Source organism: Penicillium chrysogenum (assembly GCF_028827035.1).
Source record: "Penicillium chrysogenum strain IBT 35668 chromosome Unknown utg000001l_segment0_segment0, whole genome shotgun sequence".
Classification (NCBI taxonomy): Eukaryota; Fungi; Ascomycota; class Eurotiomycetes; order Eurotiales; family Aspergillaceae; genus Penicillium; species Penicillium chrysogenum.
Window position 1 is genome coordinate 3002182 of NW_026622749.1, and position 17767 is coordinate 3019948.

Sequence of the window (17767 nt, forward strand, 5' to 3'; positions counted from 1 at the left end):
AGATGTTATTGTGTCGTTGTCGGTAACTAAAGACAATGACTGGCGGCGTCTCATAGAATTCCTAAAGAAAGCTTGATACAGTTTTCCAAATTATTACGGTTGATTGAGACATTGGCAAACATATAACATATGGAACATGACTATATCAGTTCATACCCCAGATCTTATACTCACTATAAGATTTTGTGGAGAATCAACGGAAAGACAGGGGTATAATTCTTCCACCAATTACCGATCCCCGGACACTTCCCTTGCCCTCGCGGCCCCACTAAAAGCCATCCCATGTCAACACCAATGGTCCTTCCCCGTGAGCAACCTTGGAAGATATCGAGACTATCTCTGAATGGACGGAGAAACTTGTCCCGGCAATATTTCTCATCCAACGGTACCTCGTCTCCCCCGCCATCAATTCCCCCAATTCGTTCCCCAGTCTCCACACCGGGGCCCCCGGACTGTCTAGCTCGGCAGCCCTGAAGGGCTACCAAGGCGAGATGCCATGGCAGCCACTTAATTGCTTGTGATGCTTATATTGCCGGTTCCCGTTAGACCGATTGATCGCTAGGTCAAATATAAAGCCCGATGCCACCCGAGCCCAATGGCGCTCTTTGGTTTCTTTTTTTCCTATTTCTTTGTATTACGAAGTCTCCTGGGGTTAATCTTCGTTCTGTCGATACATTAACTGGGGAGATCACCCAGTCTTCTTCAAGATGGGTTTCGTCAATTTCAAGAACTACCGGGTTTACATCCTGACCTCGGTGGCCTATCTGGGCTCCCTACTCTTCGGTTAGTATATTTGGTTACTCCGGCTACAGAATCTTGCTAACACTTGCTCTTTTTAGGTTATGACACGGGTGTTATGGGCTCAGTCCTGGCTCTGTCGAGTTTCAAAAGGGACTTCGGCCTACCCCTAGAGTCATCTGGATTCAGCGACGAGAAGAACGCCCACATCTCCTCCAATGTGGTCTCGCTACTCACAGCAGGATGTTTCTTCGGGTCTATCTTCGCTGCTTACATGAACGACAGACTGGGCCGTCGATACTCGCTGATGATCTTTGCCCTGATCTTCCTGGTCGGAGCAGCAGTCCAAGTTGCAGCTCACCATGAGATTGGTGTGATCTATGGCGGACGTGTCATTGCCGGTTTTGGTATCGGTGGTATGTCCAGTATCACCCCAGTGTTTGTCAGTGAGAACTGCCCCCCCCGGCAACCCGAGGCCGTGTTGCCGGTCTCTTCCAGGAGTTCCTGGTTATCGGTAGCACGTTCGCCTACTGGTTAAACTACGGCGTTGCGCTCCATGTTCCCGAGGGTACGAGCCAATGGCGTATTCCAGTTGGTATCCAGCTTGTCCCTGGTGGTCTGATGCTCATCGGACTGTTCTTCCTCAAAGAATCCCCTCGTTGGTTGATGACGAAAGGCCGTCGGGACGAGGCACTCCAGTCCCTGGTTTACATTCGCAACGAGCCTGAAACCAGTGAGGCTATTCAAGTCGAGTTTGCTGAAATCTCGGCTGCTATCCACGAAGAAATGCAGGCTACCGAGGGTCTGACGTGGAAGGAATGTCTGAAGCCGAGCAACCGATACCGTTTCTTCCTGGCCTTCGTCCTCATGTTCTGGCAGCAGTTTTCAGGAACAAACAGCATTGGATACTATGCTCCTCAGATCTTTGCAAGCGTGAGTACACCACAGCTTCTCCATGCCATACCATCTTGGCCCCTTTCTGAACTAGCGAAGCTAACGTTTTTCATCATTGCAGGTCGGATTGAGCAAAACAGACTCCTCATTGTTCGCCACTGGTATCTACGGAACAGTCAAGGTGGTTGCGACAGCCATCTTCCTGGTCGTTGGTATCGATCGCTGGGGCCGTAAGAAGAGTTTGATCGGTGGTGCTGCCTGGATGGCTAGCATGATGTTCATCATTGGAGCAGTCTTGGCTACCAATCCCCCTAATCCGGAAGCCACATCCGTCTCCTCGGCGTCGACCGCCATGGTTGCGATGATCTATCTATATGTCATCGGATACTCAGCATCCTGGGGGCCAGTCCCTTGGGTGTATCTTGGCGAGGTGAGTTATTCTAAAGTGTATCCCTACCCAGTGCAGTATGCTAACATTATTTGTTCCGATAGATCTTCCCAACTCGTCTTCGCGCCTACGGTGTCGGTTTTGGTGCTGCCACGCAATGGCTATTTAACTTCGTCATCACTGAGGTTACCCCTCGCGCTATCAACAAGATTGGCTGGAAGACTTTTCCTCATGTTTGGAATCTTCTGCTTTGCCATGGGAACCTTCGTCATTGTATTCTTCAAAGAAACTAAGGGCCGGACCCTGGAGGAGATGGATCTCATTTTTGGTGCTGTTGATGAACAACAGAGACGAGCTGATGTGGAACACACATTGCATAAAACCCAAGTCATGCATGAAGAGCATGCTGAGACCACGGACACTCCGAATACTACAGAGACTTCGGAGACTAGAGAGCACAAGGAGTGAACTGGATGATAGAGTCATACATCTCCTGTGTTGAAATATATACATGAATCTAGGGATGTTACATTATATATACATAGATGAACATGAACATTCAATATGAACATTTGACAGGGATTTGGACATTGGAATACAATATCAGCTCTGTTGTATACCTCAGCGCAGAGAGCCCCACAATAAATTCCGCGGGGAACTTCGAGATTTGCCCCTCACGCGTCAATTTCTCTTTCCCGCACGCGTTGACGACAACGATCTCAACGATCTCAATGGGATCTCTCGATGAAACATGCGCTTCTTTGCGCGCCCAGATTACTGCGACAGAAGCACAACTCGCCGGTCTGAAACGCGACCTCGCAAACGCTGAACAAGCGGCGCAAGCGGAGACCGCAACAACCGCGGAAATCCAACCTGAGGACCGGAATGGTGATGGAAGACGATGGCCGTTGCTTCAGGAAGAATATAAACGATATGGACGGCAGATGATTGTTTCCCAAGTTGGTCTGAAAGGTAAGCTATGGGTTCATTTTGGCGGGATTTTGGAAATTATCTCTCTTGAACAGTGGGACTGATCGCGACTTCAATGATTCAACAGGTCAACTGAAACTCCGATCGGCCAAGGTTTTGCTCGTTGGAGCCGGAGGACTTGGGTGTCCAGCTGCGCAGTATCTCGCCGGTGCGGGCGTTGGTACTATTGGTCTCATCGATGGGGATACTGTTGAGGTGTCGAATCTCCATCGCCAAGTGCTACACCGAACGAAGAATGTGGGGAAGTACAAAGTGGATAGTGCCATTGAGTCCTTGCGAGAGTGAGTGGATCAGGATAGGACCATTGAGCTAGACGCTGACAATTTCTCGTGACATTCACCAGACTAAATCCGCATCCCACGTATATTGCCCATCGAACACACCTCACGCCCGAGGCAGCACCCGCAGTCTTCCAGGACTATGATCTTATTCTCGATTGCACCGATAACCCGGCGACCCGCTATCTGATCTCGGACACTGCAGTTCTTCTTGGGAAACCACTGGTCTCTGCGTCCGCCCTGCGGACTGAGGGCCAGCTGATGGTGTTGAACAACCCGCCCCGCGCCCCGGGCGACAAAACTGGAGGACCGTGCTATCGGTGTGTGTTCCCGAAGCCACCGCCGGCTGATAGCGTGGTCAGTTGTGCGGACGGGGGTATTTTAGGTCCGGTTGTTGGGACCATGGGCGTCTTACAAGCCCTCGAAGCCATCAAGGTCATTACTGCACCTGAGATTGATGCAGCTTCAGATGTGACCACAGCTCGTCCACGGGATCCCCCGTCTCTGCATATCTTCTCCGCCTACTCATCCCCCCTAGTCCGCACAATCCGTCTTCGCTCGCGCCGGGCCAATTGTGCTGTTTGCTCTGCTGAGGCAACTGTCACACTGGATACAATCAAATCAGGGTCGACGGACTATGTGTTCTTTTGTGGATCCGCAAGCTTGCCTTCGCTACTTGGTCCCGAAGAACGTATCTCTGCCCGAGAATACAACGAAAGACGCTTAACTGTCACCTCTGATTCGTCGCGCCTTCACTCGATAATTGATGTCCGAGATGAAGCTCAATTTGGAATCTGCAGTCTGGAGAATAGCATCAACATTCCTATCTCGAAAATCCTTTCCTCGGGTCATTCTGCGGGATCACAGGGGGCCGATAATGAGCAACAAGCGGCACAAATACCTTCTTGGTTGCCATCTGAGGTTGCCTCGTCGGAGTCTACGAACCCAATCTACGTCGTCTGCCGTCTAGGAAACGACTCACAGATTGTCGTCAAGAAAATGAAAGAGCTAGGACTAGATCAGCATGGGAAGAGATTCATTGGTGACATCCGCGGAGGACTACGATCATGGAAAGAACAAGTGGATTCCTCGTTTCCTGAATACTAAACGAATCAGACCGCTAGATTCTCACATGAAACGACTATCCAAAATATATCCCTTCCTTCTCCTGTTTTTACCCACCTGCGAGCCTTCAGGGCCCGCCTCACACTTAATGAGCTCGTGAGGATTATCAAACCATGGCTCTATGGTCTATATCCACCACCAATCAGTGTGAACACGGCCCTCATCGAGGTTGCCGAGTGCCTCGAAAACACCACGGGTGACATCAATGTCAAACTCTCCACATCCCTCACAACGATCCACGAGAGTGACATCTATACCCCTGTCGCCCCGCTGGATGTGAATTGGCCGACCACACAGTGGATTGTGGTTGGGGTTGCCATCTACATTTGCTCGGTCATAGACAATATGAGACACGGCGCAAACGTGGTCTCCTCCGCGATTAAACCAGCCACACGCTCCAAGCCCGGTCTCATACCAGGTTAGGTCACCACCAAATGCCTGGGTTGCGGTGGGACTGTGTGTATTGTTCCACTGGCTGGAACTGGGAGCAGAGTTAGCATGGGCCTTGATGGATAGTGGATGTGGAAACAGGAAGAAGAATGGAAGGATGGAAAGTTCGTGTCTGATTACTTACTTGCCAAGGCCAAGAGAAGTCATCGTCTCTTGAGGATCCATGGGCGCCCCCCATAGCCAATCCTATCAAGAGGAATCCCATCATGGTGATGGCCTTGCGCTCAAGGATTGCGCTGGAAATCATCGTGGGTCGTCTACTTCTTCTTGCTTTCCAACAAAGAGGCGGTTTTGGTGTTCAATTTCAGGCTGGAGTTGGGGAATAAGTTCACATCGCCACGGATTCGTTCGGTCTTTATATCACTTCTCCAGGAAGGTTTCCTGTGCTTGAGTAGTATGTATTTACGCTCTTCAAAATGCCGCGGAGTATCATAAGGAACTGCAAAGAAATACATCGGAGTATCTGAAGTGGTCGGAGTGGATGGAGTGCTTTTGAGAGAATTTTGGTCTGTAGCTGTCGATATATTGAGAAATACAGAAACAGAGTAGCCCTCATCTTGGCACTGCGGATCTATTCAGTTATGTCCATATTCTGGGACAATATTACTTTGGAATCAATTGGGAGGCTATGGTGCAGACCTATGGTGCAGACAGCAGAGCACTGTTTTACAACGTACGAAGAGTCGGAAGACCGGAGGTAGCAATATATCCCTAAAAGGAAGGATACACTCGGCGATCCATTCGGCATAGAATACACTCCACCTCGGCACATAGGACAACTTTAGGGCCTATCTTCAACTAATCATAGCCCTTCTCCCTTTCCATTCTCAATAACTTGTTGGGCCTTCTACTCTGCGTACTTATGCAAATCTATCACCTTGGACCTGCATTGATATAGGCTTTCGCTGAATAATATCTACTTCGTACTACTTCGATTCTGCAGGACAAAATCCAGCGGGAGATCACAGACATCTTGAGGCGTGTAACAGATGGCCAGCTTTTAATTCTGTTTGAACCCAAGTCTATCGTATGGGACAATATCGCTATCCATCTTTACGATCTCGTCCAATGGGTTTAAGCCGTGGTTTCTTCAATTCTTAGCGAGGGCAATAATTAAAGCTTCTTCGTATAGATGACAAATTATTATTTCAAGATAAAAGCAAACGTATGCCTCCTCTGTTACCTTCATAGTCCTGTTTGGAGGAATTCAAGAGTAGCCTCGAGCTACCATGTAGAGTAGTGAGGGCAGACTGTACACCCAGGGCTTGTAGCCATTATTCCCTTTGTGATTTCCCTTGAGATTTCAGAGCTTGCTATAGTTATATACAGGTTTAGTATCCGAGAAAACATAGGATTGAGAAAGATTCTGGGGATATAAGTACTCACCACTAGCCAATCCATACCCCCCAGAAATACCTACGCCGTCAGTAGCAGAGCACGGAGCAATGTTCCATCTTCGATCCCTTAGTTCCCTCAAATGTAACGCCTCTGCTATCTCCACCGGGCTCTTTGCTCCCTTTAAATCCTGTTTGTTGGCGAACACAAGAAGAGGGGCATCGCTAGCCTCACGCACACATTCCTCATTAAGCAAGTGCGCGAGATTGTTGGCGCCGTCGCCTAGTGTAATATCTGCGGAGTCGACAACAAATATGATCGCGTTGGGCGTGAGATAAGCGGTCCACTCCGGACGCAACCTCTGCCTTCCTCCTAAATCCTATACAGCAGACAGATCAGTGACGATCCTTTACATATACATAGTCGATTTAGGAGCCTGTGAGAAAGTCATACACAACAAAAGAGATTTATGCCTCCATGAGTGAATGACTCGACATTGAATCCTACTGTGGGCACCGTTTCAATAGGACCGTAGTCCTAAAGACACTTGTAGTTAGCATTCACCCACGAAAACTGACCGTCTTCCATTTACTTTCAGCTGCGTATATAACATTGTAGTCTTTCCCGAATAAGACTGCCCGAATAGAGCGTGGAGGTTAGCACACCTACAAATATCCTAGACTTAGGATGCGAGAGAACGTGTAGCATACGGGTCCAGCAATAAGTATTCGATATTCCTTCTTCTGCCAAAGCGAAGATATTGGCAACGATACCATCGAGCCCATGTTGATGTTCTTGGAAAACGAGGAGAGAGCAAATAACCAAATATATGACAGCAGGCAGAAGTATGCCGATTACGGGCACTGTTTTGACTTACACCCTTCCGCTAGACTACTTCGGGTATGTCCAATGGCCGATCTCAACCAAGCCACATTAACCGGCGCCGTTCATAAGCTGTTATTTATATACTGGCGCACATTGATACTTTCAGTCCCCGAAGACAGGTGTAGAAACCCGGATAGATCAAAATTAGCTGAATTTGAAAATGATACATCAGCGCTGCCATATTCCAGTGAAAGCCAGGCTAGTCATCGCGATACGAGCATGATGGCTAGTATTCCCAGCCTGAAGTATCCCCATCCCAGTCACGACGTGTCCACCGATTGTTCGGGGTCTTAACCAGGTCAAATATAGGCAGACAACGGCTATGCCAGACCCTGTTCTTTTGCCGAACGATACGACGGAATCCTACCCAGAATCTGTAGGTGATAGGTTAGACGATCTATGATTACCAATAATAGGGGACTTTTCACCGAGATAAACTTACAAAGTCTCGGTAGTGGAATTCCACACTAGACGGTGAGGAGAAGTAGGCAAGGGCCAGATACCAACGGTAGAGGAGATTTCCCTAAATTCATCGACAAGTCAATAAATATCCACGATCCACTAAGATTGCCTGACTTACTTAAAGGTCCTCTCAAAGTGTTCACGTACTTTCGCACGCTCGCGCCCCGACAAAGACCAATATCCAGTCGCATCTCCAGTTAGATCGCCAAGGGGAAATCCCCCAACATATTCCCATACAACAATGATGAGAAACCCACCAGGAACGAAGCCTGAAGGCCCCTGCCTCGACACCTTATATCCTAGCAGCTTCGGTGTGAATTTAGAAACCGTCGGGTGATTGCTAATGGTGGTATATGCCTCGAGCTCCTCAGGCTGAAAGGTGTGATCGGCTTGCGCGGCGCGAGTCTCAGAATCTTCGAACTCCGACCCGACATGGGGGATCTGCAGATACACCCGCATAAATGCTCGGCTCGGGTTCGCGTTAGCCTTTACACAGCTCAGTTTCAGAGTAGCATGGCTGGGTGAGATGGGTGAATGTGCCGCTCTCTGGATGTCGTCTTGCTTGAGGCGTTCGCGGATTTCCCATTGGGTTCCATCATCAGTGGTAATAATGCTGCCGCGCTCGTAGCACTCTCGTGAAGGTCCCTGGTCGAACCAGGTCCTCGGGGATGTCATTTTTGATGATTATGAGAAGAAGAATGGTAATAATAAGGGCAGGTGAATGTAAGTGATGGGGGATTTGTTTCCATCATACATAGCTTAGAGGTGACAGGCACATTGCATAAAGTCTGCTGGAAAATTCCAAAGTTTAATCTCCCTAGGCACCGGCTTAGCAGCTCTGTTCCGAACTATGTCTAATCTCCAGTATAAGGCACTATTCGTTTCCAAGGTTACTATTGCACGCTATTGTTCCCTTTTCCTTATATCTACGACATATCTCAAACGCGATGCTACACTAATTCCAAGACTATATATATGCAAAATTCGCTTTCACGAATTAAGCCCTCTTTAGCCCTTTCTGCTGTCTACATATTAGACTAAGAAGTGGATCAAAGTATCTATAACGAGACGTCCGTATAAAAGTCTATCTGAGAAGACTACTTAAGCAGGCTAGGTGATAAGCCAACATACGGTGACGACAAAAACGGAACATATAACAGCAACTCTATACACAGAATGATATTCCAATCGTATTCTGTTACATAAGTGTAAGTGCGCTCGCGGTATGCTGAAAACCTATCCATATGAAGTATCAACAGAGTCATTGATCCAGCTAGTGCACAATTAAACCACAGCAGGCCTTGTCGAGGCTATCGATTCGTTTCTCGGAAATAGATTTACATATGTTTTTATCTGTCCCTTATCCATTTACAACAACTCCCCCGTTAGGATGCAAACTCTGGCCAGAGATAAAGCTACTATCCTGGCTTGCAAGGAAAACGAAACATGTTGCAACTTCACTGGGCTGCCCCGGGCGACCCATCGGCGTGCCACTGAACTGTTCCTGAGCTGAGGTAGTCATGGTTGCCGGAATTAGAGGGGTCCAGACTATATGATAATTAGTGCCGATGGAATTGTTTCGGTGAAACTTTCGACTTACTTGGTCCGGGACACACGCAGTTTACCCGGATCCCATTCTTGACTTGCTGGTTGGATAGGCCCCTGGTGAATGCAACGATTGCACCCTTGGTTGAAGTATAGTCGAGCAGATCAGGGCGACCGATGTAGTGGTTAACGGAAGCGCAGTTGATTATGGTCGAGCCATTCTTCAGGTGGGGAAGCGTGTACTTTGACAGATAGAAGATGGGATGGATATTAGTGTCAAATGTGCTTTCCCATTGGGACCTGTAATTTGTCAATGTAAGATACTCTTATTAGTGGATAGAATGGAAGCCACATACTCTTCCAAATCTTTGATATCGTCAATCATCGTTTGGGTCCCAGCATTGTTGACTAGGATGTCAATGCCACCCAAACTCTTGAGGGCTGCATTAACCACGTTCTGGCAGTTTTCTTTGTACCGAATATCGGTCGGATAGCAGTGGCAGCTTTGCCCGATTTCTTCCACTCGTCGCTTCGTCTCCTGTGCATCCTTTTCCTCTTCGGGCAGGTACGTGATGAGGCAAGACGCCCCTTCCATGGCAAATAAAATTGCAACTGCGCGACCGATACCCGAGTCACCACCAGTGATGATAGCCTTCTTTCCTGTGAGCTTTCCCGCCGCTTTGTAGGTTTGATACCCGTTATCCTCAGTTGGGAGTTTGCTCGAAGTGGGCTTTGGGTCTTCCATCTCACGCTGCGAGCCAGGCTTTTCGTGATGCTCGACAGGGATTTCGTGGCCTGCGTTATGTGTTAAAGGGAGTCAAATTAAATTAAATGATATATCCACTTACCCTGCTGAAACTGAGATTGGGGTCCCCGAGAGGGCTTTTCCACTTCCTGTTGCATGTTGATGATTTTGTTCAGACTATTGCAGTGACAGTGACAGAGGTGATTAAATGGTAGTGAAGGGTGATTGACCAAGTCAAAAATGAGAAATTGGTAGATTATCAGATCTATATATTTTTGATAAACATCGTCGAGCTCGTCAGTATGACGTCAATCCATGCCAGGAATCTGGGAATTGTGAAGAGCCTCTGCCCGGTTCACCTTTAATCTGCCCTGCTTCACTGGCTAAGGTATGCGAAATGTGAGAAGTCCGCACCTGGCTAGCCCCAATACGAAATCTGGATTGTCTCAGTTATTCGGTCATATCGACTCTAAGAAGACATGGTACGCGCTCGTACACGAGAAGAGAGTTGCATGATATCTTGGGTGTATTCATCCATACTGTTTAGAGCTGCGAATGTTTAACATAGGTATCCATAATTGGTTACCTAAGTCCTATAAGTGCCTTCGTAGCCTTAGAACCTTACTTACCTCCAGGAGGGCAGTCCACTCTGTGTCCCTTAGTGTGTGTGAAACCTAGTCAGTAAATCAGTGCTATGAAACTCTCGTGAAACCGACCTATATTGTGTGTAGATAGTGATGTGAAATGCAATAAAGGTGAGTCGAAATGACTCATCTCCCCGACTGGCCCCCCGGGGCCGGCCCCGGGGGAGAGATTGATGACCAATTAGTCTCCGTCGATTGTACCTGGCTGGAATGTTGCTTCCCGGGTAAGATCGTTCCGATTGGCCAAACGACCCACTTAGCCTTAGGCTACTCTATAAATCGGATGAACGAGGGTGTGAGATTATCGAAATACGGGAGAAATATGTCTGACAATAAGTATTTAAATAGGGTCCTCAATCCAGTTGTAGTATCCATTAATTCAGTTCCATTCTTATCTGTCTCCCACTTCCTTGCTCTCTCCTTCAAAGGACTGTCTTCTACAACGCAATGTCTTCCTTGAACGACCTTCTTAAAATCGCAAACCCAGTTCGGGCGTTTGCCTTGAAAAATTTCAGCGTTACTGCTCATCCTGATGAGGTTCTCCAAATCTCCTCACGAGAAGAAGGGCGCTTCATTCGAATTCATGCCTACAACACGCTCCATAGGAGTACCCCGGCCCCAGTTCTCGTCAATTTCCATGGCAGTGGCTTCGTGAACCCTTTGCATGGGAGCGACGACGAGTTTTGCAAATTCATTGTCGAGAAAACCGGATTTGCGGTCCTGGACTGCTCCTACCGACTCGCGCCGGAGAATAAATTCCCTGCTCCAGTCCACGACGCCGAAGATGCCGTGCGATGGGTTCTTTCGCAGCCTGGTAAGTTCGATGCTTCCCAGTTATCGATTTCTGGCTTTAGCGCCGGAGGAATTCTGTCTCTAGTTCTCAGCTCTGTGATCTTTCCACATGGAACATTCAAGAATGTCTTCGCCGTATATCCTCCAACAGATATGGTCCAAACTTCCGCAGACAAGATCGCCCCCGATACCTCAAGGGATGGTGCACCTGTCGAGCTGCTGGATACGTTCATGAAATGCTATTATTCAACCCCGGAAGAAGCGAAGAACTTTATTTCTTCACCAGCCCTTATACCGGCTGAAATGTTCTCGGATAGAATTTTTCTCGCTACTGCAGCTTGCGATCGCCTCTGTCTCGAAGGAGAGGCGCTTGGAAATAAGATCAAAGCTGCGACGACCAAACATGTTCAGATGCACCGGTATGATGGTTGTGAACATGCATTCGATAAAGCATACCAGAACGGCTCTGTCCAGGGAAGAGCGAAAGATGACCTCTATGAAAAGATGGCCTCGTTCCTAATAGAGTGATCAGCTTGTGTCTGTTCGGATTGCACCCAAGGGCTAGCATGTTTTTTCCTTTAAGTAATAAGGCGCATTTGAATATATAATATTCTTCAATTTTTGGTCCATCCTTCATAATGTATTGCCTCAATGGCAAATCGCAAGTACTTTCTCCCATGAACCTTGAATCCCATAGACATTGGTAATCGGTCGAACCGGATGGCAGGATGATCGACCAGATAGGCGGAATTCCAGCTGACGCTATCGGATAGCCAGGGTAGTTATCGTTCTCCAAGATAAACAGACCTCATTAAGTCTAAATATCAAACAAAGGAGTTGTAATTAGTTAAATGTTGCAACGGACGACGGGTCTGTGGCCTGACAAACAAGGCAGCAATCTCTCAACTTTATATGCGGAGTGCATGCTCCCCCACGTACGGTAGCCAATCACTCGTGGGCGGGGGTACTGCAACCTTGGAAGCATCCATCGGGACTTCACCCCGACTTCTTTGCTCTTTCTTTCATATATTCGACTTGTTCCAGAAGGTTTCCCTGATCCTGTCACATTCTTGCCCGTCTTGCAGATCCTCGTTCGAAAGTCACGTGGGCGATGTCGCTAAAACAAGGTTCCTGAAGATTCGGGTCTTTCGTGGCTGAGCCGAGATTCATCACTGTGACCCCCGGTAAAGATGCCGCACGTTCGATCTCACCGATCGGGATCGTCATTTGGGTCGATACCGTCACAGCAGGATGCGCAGGATGAGCCTGGCAAGGAGAAAACATCACTCTTCGGCTTTGTCAAAAAAATATGGCAGAAAACGGGCTTGGACAGGCCCACACTCCTTTTGATGATGAAGTGAGTTCAAGACCGAGCTTCCGAATGTGCCACAGTAGAACATCTTTAACAGCTAGCATAGGGGCGGTGTCCCACCCACCATAGCCGTTTCCATGTGAGTTGCCAACCCTGGAAGTTCCCGGTCTCTAGGAATCAGCCTGACCCTAGTCCAGCTACCAATCAATGCCTGTTGCCAATGAATACACGACCTTGGGATATCTTGTGGCCATTGTCTCCATCCTTGGATTTGCGATCATGCCCCGCGCGAAGTTTATCCAGATGATGATCTTTGACGTTTTGGCTGTCTGCATAGCAGCATGTTTCGCCCTGTTGACTATGTTCTCCAGTGTCAGGGCGCGCCAACACACCTCTACCAACCCTAATGATTCATACAATGCATCAGCGTCTTCTGTGAGCGGCTTGTGGCTCTTCTTCCAAATCTGGATGGTTCACACCTTCCGTGCCAAATACCCGCAGCTGCAATTCCCCGTGATCATTTACGCAATCTTCGCGAATATCTCTTCGGTGTACGCTCCGCAAATGAAGGATATGCCAGCTGCGATTGCTATGGTGACTAGATTGCTCAAATCATGCCTCACTGGTCTTGCCATTTCAACAGCCACGTCGCTATTGATCCTTCCGATGACGTCACGGCAGGTTGTCTTCAAACAAATGGCGAGCTACATTGGCGGGCTGCGGTCAGCCTTGAATGCCCATGCTATATATTTCCAATCGTTGGAAAGAGACGACATGTTCGGTCGCACGGAGACATATGATGATGCCCGCGAGAAGTTTGGAAAGAAGGGGAAGATATACAGTCCCGAGGCAGAAGCCATCCGCGGTGCGGTGCGGCAGATCACAGATATTCATGCCAAGCTCCATGGTGATCTCACATTTGCGAAGCGTGAGATTGCATTGGGAAAATTGGGACCTGATGACCTTCAGACGATCTTCCGTCATCTTCGCCAGATCATGATCCCGGTGGTAGGGTTGAGCTTCGTGGTGGATATCTTTCAACGACTGTCAGACTATAACAGGTGGAATCAACCCATCGATCTAAATGAGCCTGTGGTCCCAGATGATATCCGGCAGCGCGTTGTGCACGAGTGGAATGATATTATGAGGGCGGTGCACGATCCCTTCGCCGTGATGATCCAAACCATTGACGAGGGATTGCAACATACATCCTACGTTTTCGGTCTAACAAAGCCACCTAAGTACACAGGTACAGCGAAAACTTCAGATGACAATTCAATGGAGGAAGACAAAGATATCGAGGCCAGAGCCGAGAACACTGCACCTGGGGAAAAGGCGTTTATCGAACACTTTGAAAAGAAGCTTGGCGCATTTCGAATCGCAAAACGCCTTGCTTTGCGGACATGGGCCGAGGAGAAGGGTGTCACCCTCCCGCCCGACTTTTTTGATCACCCTGCTTCTCCTGAAATGTTGAACACTGATTTTTTGGATACCTCGGCCACGCAAAAAGAGCGAAGCCGGCGGCAGCTGTATCTATTTCTCTACGTAAGCCTTCGTCTACCGATCAGTGATACTGCTGGAAGCTAACAAACTCAGATGGAACAATTACTGTACTCGACAGGCCAAACCGTGCTCAACTTCGTTCGTTATGCCAATTACGTTGAGGCGAAAGGAAAGCTATCGAAGACCCGACTTGTTATTCCCGGTGGTAAGCGAGTGTGGAAGTGGGCCAAGTCCTTTATGACTGCGCAGGATCACGAAGATGATAATATGGGTGACATTCATACGCAAAACAACATCCTTCAACTTGGCGAGGCGTATAAACTCCGCAAAGACCCCGAGCACCTGCCACCGACTACTCGTTTTGAGAAGATTGGGGACAGAATCCGGGTCATCCCGGGGTTTCTGCGCTCCCTTGAGTCGAGCTATGGCTTCCGTGTTGCCTGTGCCACCATGACCATTGCAATCGTCGCGTTCCTACGTGATACCCAGACCTTCTTTACCACACAAAGGTTAGTATGGGGCATGATCATGGTTAATCTCAGCATGTCTCCTACCTCAGGCCAGAGCATTTTCAGTTTCGTGTTGCGAATTTTGGGTACATTCCTTGCAATGGTAGCAAGTTTTCTGATCTGGTATATCCCCGGTGCAAAGACACCGGGGATTATTGTTTTCCTGTTCATCTTTGTCTCTATTGCCTTCTACATCCCCATCAAGATGTTCCGTTTCCGAGCTGTCGGGATTATCAGCATTATCACCACAAGCATGATCATCGGTTATGAGCTCCAAGTTCGCCGCGTTGGCGAGGCTGTCGCGACATCCAATGGACAAGCCTTCTATCCAATTTACCTCTTGGCGCCTTATCGGCTGGCCGTTGTGGCGGGCGGTATCGCTGTGGCATTCATTTGGACATTCTTCCCATATCCAATCTCTGAGCACTCGGTCCTCCGCCAAAGCCTAGGAGCCTCGTTATATCTTCTGGCAAACTACTACTCGATCATCCACGAGACAATCTCCGGTCGCATGCGTGGTGACGAAGGCGAATACCTGCTCAAGACCTCCCAGGGTCGCAAACTTGAGAAAGCGCGACACAAGGTGTTCTCAAAGCAGATGCTTATGCTGGCCGGTCTACGGGAATACTCTGGATTCCTTCGATGGGAGGTCCCGGTTGGTGGTCGGTTCCCTAAGAAGCAGTATGATTCGATTATTGTCTGCGTAGAGAAGTATGTCATGTCCTCCCATTACCGTTCTAGACACTAACAGTGCTTATCTTTCTAGCATTGTGAACTACCTCAGCTTGCTAGGTTACGCATCTGATACCATCGTCCATCTCACCGATGGCGAAGATCCCGCAGATACCGCCTGGATGCACGATTTCCGACGCCTGGTCAATACTGCCAAAGTGACGACCCACGAGGTCACATCTTTGCTTTGCCTTCTCTCTGCTAGTATTACCAACCGACAGCCTCTGCCACCGTATCTGAAAGCTCCCCGTCCGTACGGTTTCGCGAGGCGCTTGAATGAACTTGACAGTGAACTTCTGAGCCTCCGGCACATGGCCGAGCCAGGATTCGCGGCGTTCGCAGTTTTGCAGATCTCGACCCGCTGCATCGTCGGTGATATGGACCGATTGCTCCGGTACGCTTGCAACGTCCCTTGTTAGATCCAGCTTGGTTTGCTAACGGTGCTATTCACTATAGGCTCGTCAAAGGCTTAGTCGGCGAATTAGACTTCTCTTTCCACGCTGTGAGCACAGGAGAGTCAATGGCCGAATCGCGAATGCCCTCGCGGGTGGGTTCGAGAGTGGATTTGAGCGAGTATGCATCCTCGCAACCTGGTGATAGGCACAAGAACGATTAACGTGGTCTTTTCTCTTGGTCTGTTCACGATTTGCAGGCAGCTTTCCCCTACATATTCAGACATGCACCTGTGGCTTGTACATAACGACATAACGGATATCATTCTATCATTGGCTTCGCCGCCGCAGAGTCATACAAATGACCGCGATCAACGCAATGAAAATCTCCTATGCGAGATCTCCATACTTCTTCACACAAGCTAGACAAGTCTCATTGCGCTTTGCTTGACCTTATTACTGCACGTCCGTCTGGATTCATAAAACATGAGTTATCCGAAATTGATTTGGCCTCATAGTATTCCGCCTACTATATTCTCTTAGACCGGCGACAAGGAAAAGATATCTTGGTCTCGTTTTCACCGGTGTTGGGCATTTTTTCCCATGATGTAATCCGGGGATTTCTGCAGATGAAATCAATAACAGACCGGCGTTAGGCTAATAATACTGCGGCTGAAAGGGGTATTTCCATTATTGGTCATCAATTTGCCACGCTAGGACCTGATCCGAGGTGCGAGGCAAGATCAGCGGTGCGATACTGGCACATCAAATGGATCGATTGAAGGCAACTGGTGTTTCATGACAGCCCGGCGAAGACTGCTCGACCTATCCTCGTGCACATCCACCACACTAGATCGTGCAGGAGTGGAGCGAGGGAGGTGATTTGGACGCATAAACTGGGGGTGGCTGGCTGAGTGAGGAGTGGTGCTCGCCCTGTCTATTTTTTTTTCTCTTGCCTGCAGAGGATCGTCGCGGAGTATTCGCCCTTCGGGTTAGCGTAGACTAGAACGTGCGTTTTCGTCTCATAATTGCTGCAGCGGAAGCGGATCTGTGGGCACTAGCGTGTGATTGCTTCGCAGGACCGTCATAGCTACTCCGTACTATGTTGGTCAGATGTAGGAAATCACTTATTGATCCGAACTAACGCTTAATACCCACAACCAGCGTCTGATCTATACTTCAAGATCCGAAGCCATCGGGTCACGGAAACACCGTAACTGGCCCCAGGGACATGCTTGTGCATAGATATCCCCAGTTTTCATGCACATGATCGGTTATTGTATTTGTAAGAAGATACAGGCATTCTCGAACTCGCCTTGACCAACACACACCGAGACTCTCTTTTCTGGCCCCACTGCCAAGGCCTTAGCGCAGATCACTCATTGAGCGGACCACACTTAGATGAGGTCGACTATAAAATTCCTCTAGTATAGTATTATATCTGCCCTTGTAAGATTCTTCCTGTCCGTTGGCTGATAGGCGATAAACTGTAGGATATGGCCTTTTGGCATGCCCGAAGCAAGCTTCAGAATCGACCAACAGTTTCGCGGTTTTAAGCGCTCTTTGGCCGCTTCAATGGCCGCCACAAGTGGAGTGTGGGCTATGAGGTACTGCAGGTAGAAGAAGCAATGGTCTTTGAGCGGGGAACATGGAACAGAAAGGCTGACAACAGGGGACGGTTTTGGTGGTAGTCTAGGCGCTGGGGCGACTATAGCTCACAGAGAACTGGGCATCCCGTCCGCTCTGCCATACTCCGTACATAACCTTGAGATCGGTGGATTAGTAGTTGAGTGGGTGACCACCAGCGAATGTCCACTGTTGTATGTCTTTTGCCTTTTTATTTCTTTATAGAATTGTAACTCGACAGTACCCTGCATCATTCGCCGATCCAACGTATTCCCGAATCATCACGTATAGAAAATATGTGGCGTTACGTGGACTAGGAGATTCCGAGACCACTATCATGAGACTGTGTCATGATGCATACGATTATATGACAGGTAATCAGAGGGCTATGCTCAAAGCAACCGCCTTCAACTGGAAACAAT

The 17767-nt window shown here is 48.6% G+C and overlaps 8 protein-coding genes across 8 annotated transcripts; 4 read left to right on the top strand and 4 right to left on the bottom strand.

Annotated features, from left to right (window-relative positions):
• Positions 1–707: 707 nt before the first annotated feature.
• N7489_001201 (sugar porter family MFS transporter) lies at positions 708–2313 on the top strand (the record flags this gene model as incomplete). The annotated part of the gene is made up of 5 exons (XM_056706956.1): positions 708–783; positions 840–1154; positions 1214–1671; positions 1754–2062; positions 2125–2313. 5 exons carry the CDS (start codon positions 708–710, stop codon positions 2311–2313), a joined length of 1347 nt encoding a protein of 448 aa, XP_056571258.1.
• A 438-nt stretch (positions 2314–2751) lies between these two features.
• On the top strand, positions 2752–4395 carry N7489_001202 (HesA/MoeB/ThiF family protein; the record flags this gene model as incomplete). Its single annotated transcript, XM_056706957.1, has 3 exons — positions 2752–2992; positions 3078–3291; positions 3354–4395. 3 exons carry the CDS (start codon positions 2752–2754, stop codon positions 4393–4395), a joined length of 1497 nt encoding a protein of 498 aa, XP_056571259.1.
• Positions 4396–4539: 144 nt separating this feature from the next.
• N7489_001203 (RlpA-like double-psi beta-barrel domain-containing protein) lies at positions 4540–5110 on the bottom strand (the record flags this gene model as incomplete). Its single annotated transcript, XM_056706958.1, has 2 exons — positions 4540–4917; positions 4988–5110. 2 exons carry the CDS (start codon positions 5108–5110, stop codon positions 4540–4542), a joined length of 501 nt encoding a protein of 166 aa, XP_056571260.1.
• Positions 5111–6250: 1140 nt separating this feature from the next.
• Positions 6251–6983, bottom strand: N7489_001204 (uncharacterized protein; the record flags this gene model as incomplete). The annotated part of the gene is made up of 3 exons (XM_056706959.1): positions 6251–6577; positions 6706–6735; positions 6909–6983. Coding segments are annotated over 3 exons (432 nt in total), but the record flags the coding sequence as incomplete, so codon positions are not given.
• A 326-nt stretch (positions 6984–7309) lies between these two features.
• N7489_001205 (uncharacterized protein) lies at positions 7310–8220 on the bottom strand (the record flags this gene model as incomplete). Its single annotated transcript, XM_056706960.1, has 3 exons — positions 7310–7457; positions 7526–7606; positions 7664–8220. The coding sequence occupies 3 exons, from the start codon at positions 8218–8220 to the stop codon at positions 7310–7312; spliced, it is 786 nt and encodes a 261-aa protein (XP_056571262.1).
• A 685-nt stretch (positions 8221–8905) lies between these two features.
• Positions 8906–9993, bottom strand: N7489_001206 (uncharacterized protein; the record flags this gene model as incomplete). The annotated part of the gene is made up of 4 exons (XM_056706961.1): positions 8906–9093; positions 9146–9390; positions 9447–9885; positions 9939–9993. 4 exons carry the CDS (start codon positions 9991–9993, stop codon positions 8906–8908), a joined length of 927 nt encoding a protein of 308 aa, XP_056571263.1.
• A 933-nt stretch (positions 9994–10926) lies between these two features.
• Positions 10927–11799, top strand: N7489_001207 (alpha/beta hydrolase; the record flags this gene model as incomplete). Its single annotated transcript, XM_056706962.1, has 1 exon — positions 10927–11799. One exon carries the CDS (start codon positions 10927–10929, stop codon positions 11797–11799), a length of 873 nt encoding a protein of 290 aa, XP_056571264.1.
• A 662-nt stretch (positions 11800–12461) lies between these two features.
• N7489_001208 (uncharacterized protein) lies at positions 12462–15943 on the top strand (the record flags this gene model as incomplete). Its single annotated transcript, XM_056706963.1, has 6 exons — positions 12462–12628; positions 12690–12722; positions 12781–14128; positions 14180–15306; positions 15362–15721; positions 15784–15943. 6 exons carry the CDS (start codon positions 12462–12464, stop codon positions 15941–15943), a joined length of 3195 nt encoding a protein of 1064 aa, XP_056571265.1.
• Positions 15944–17767: the final 1824 nt, after the last annotated feature.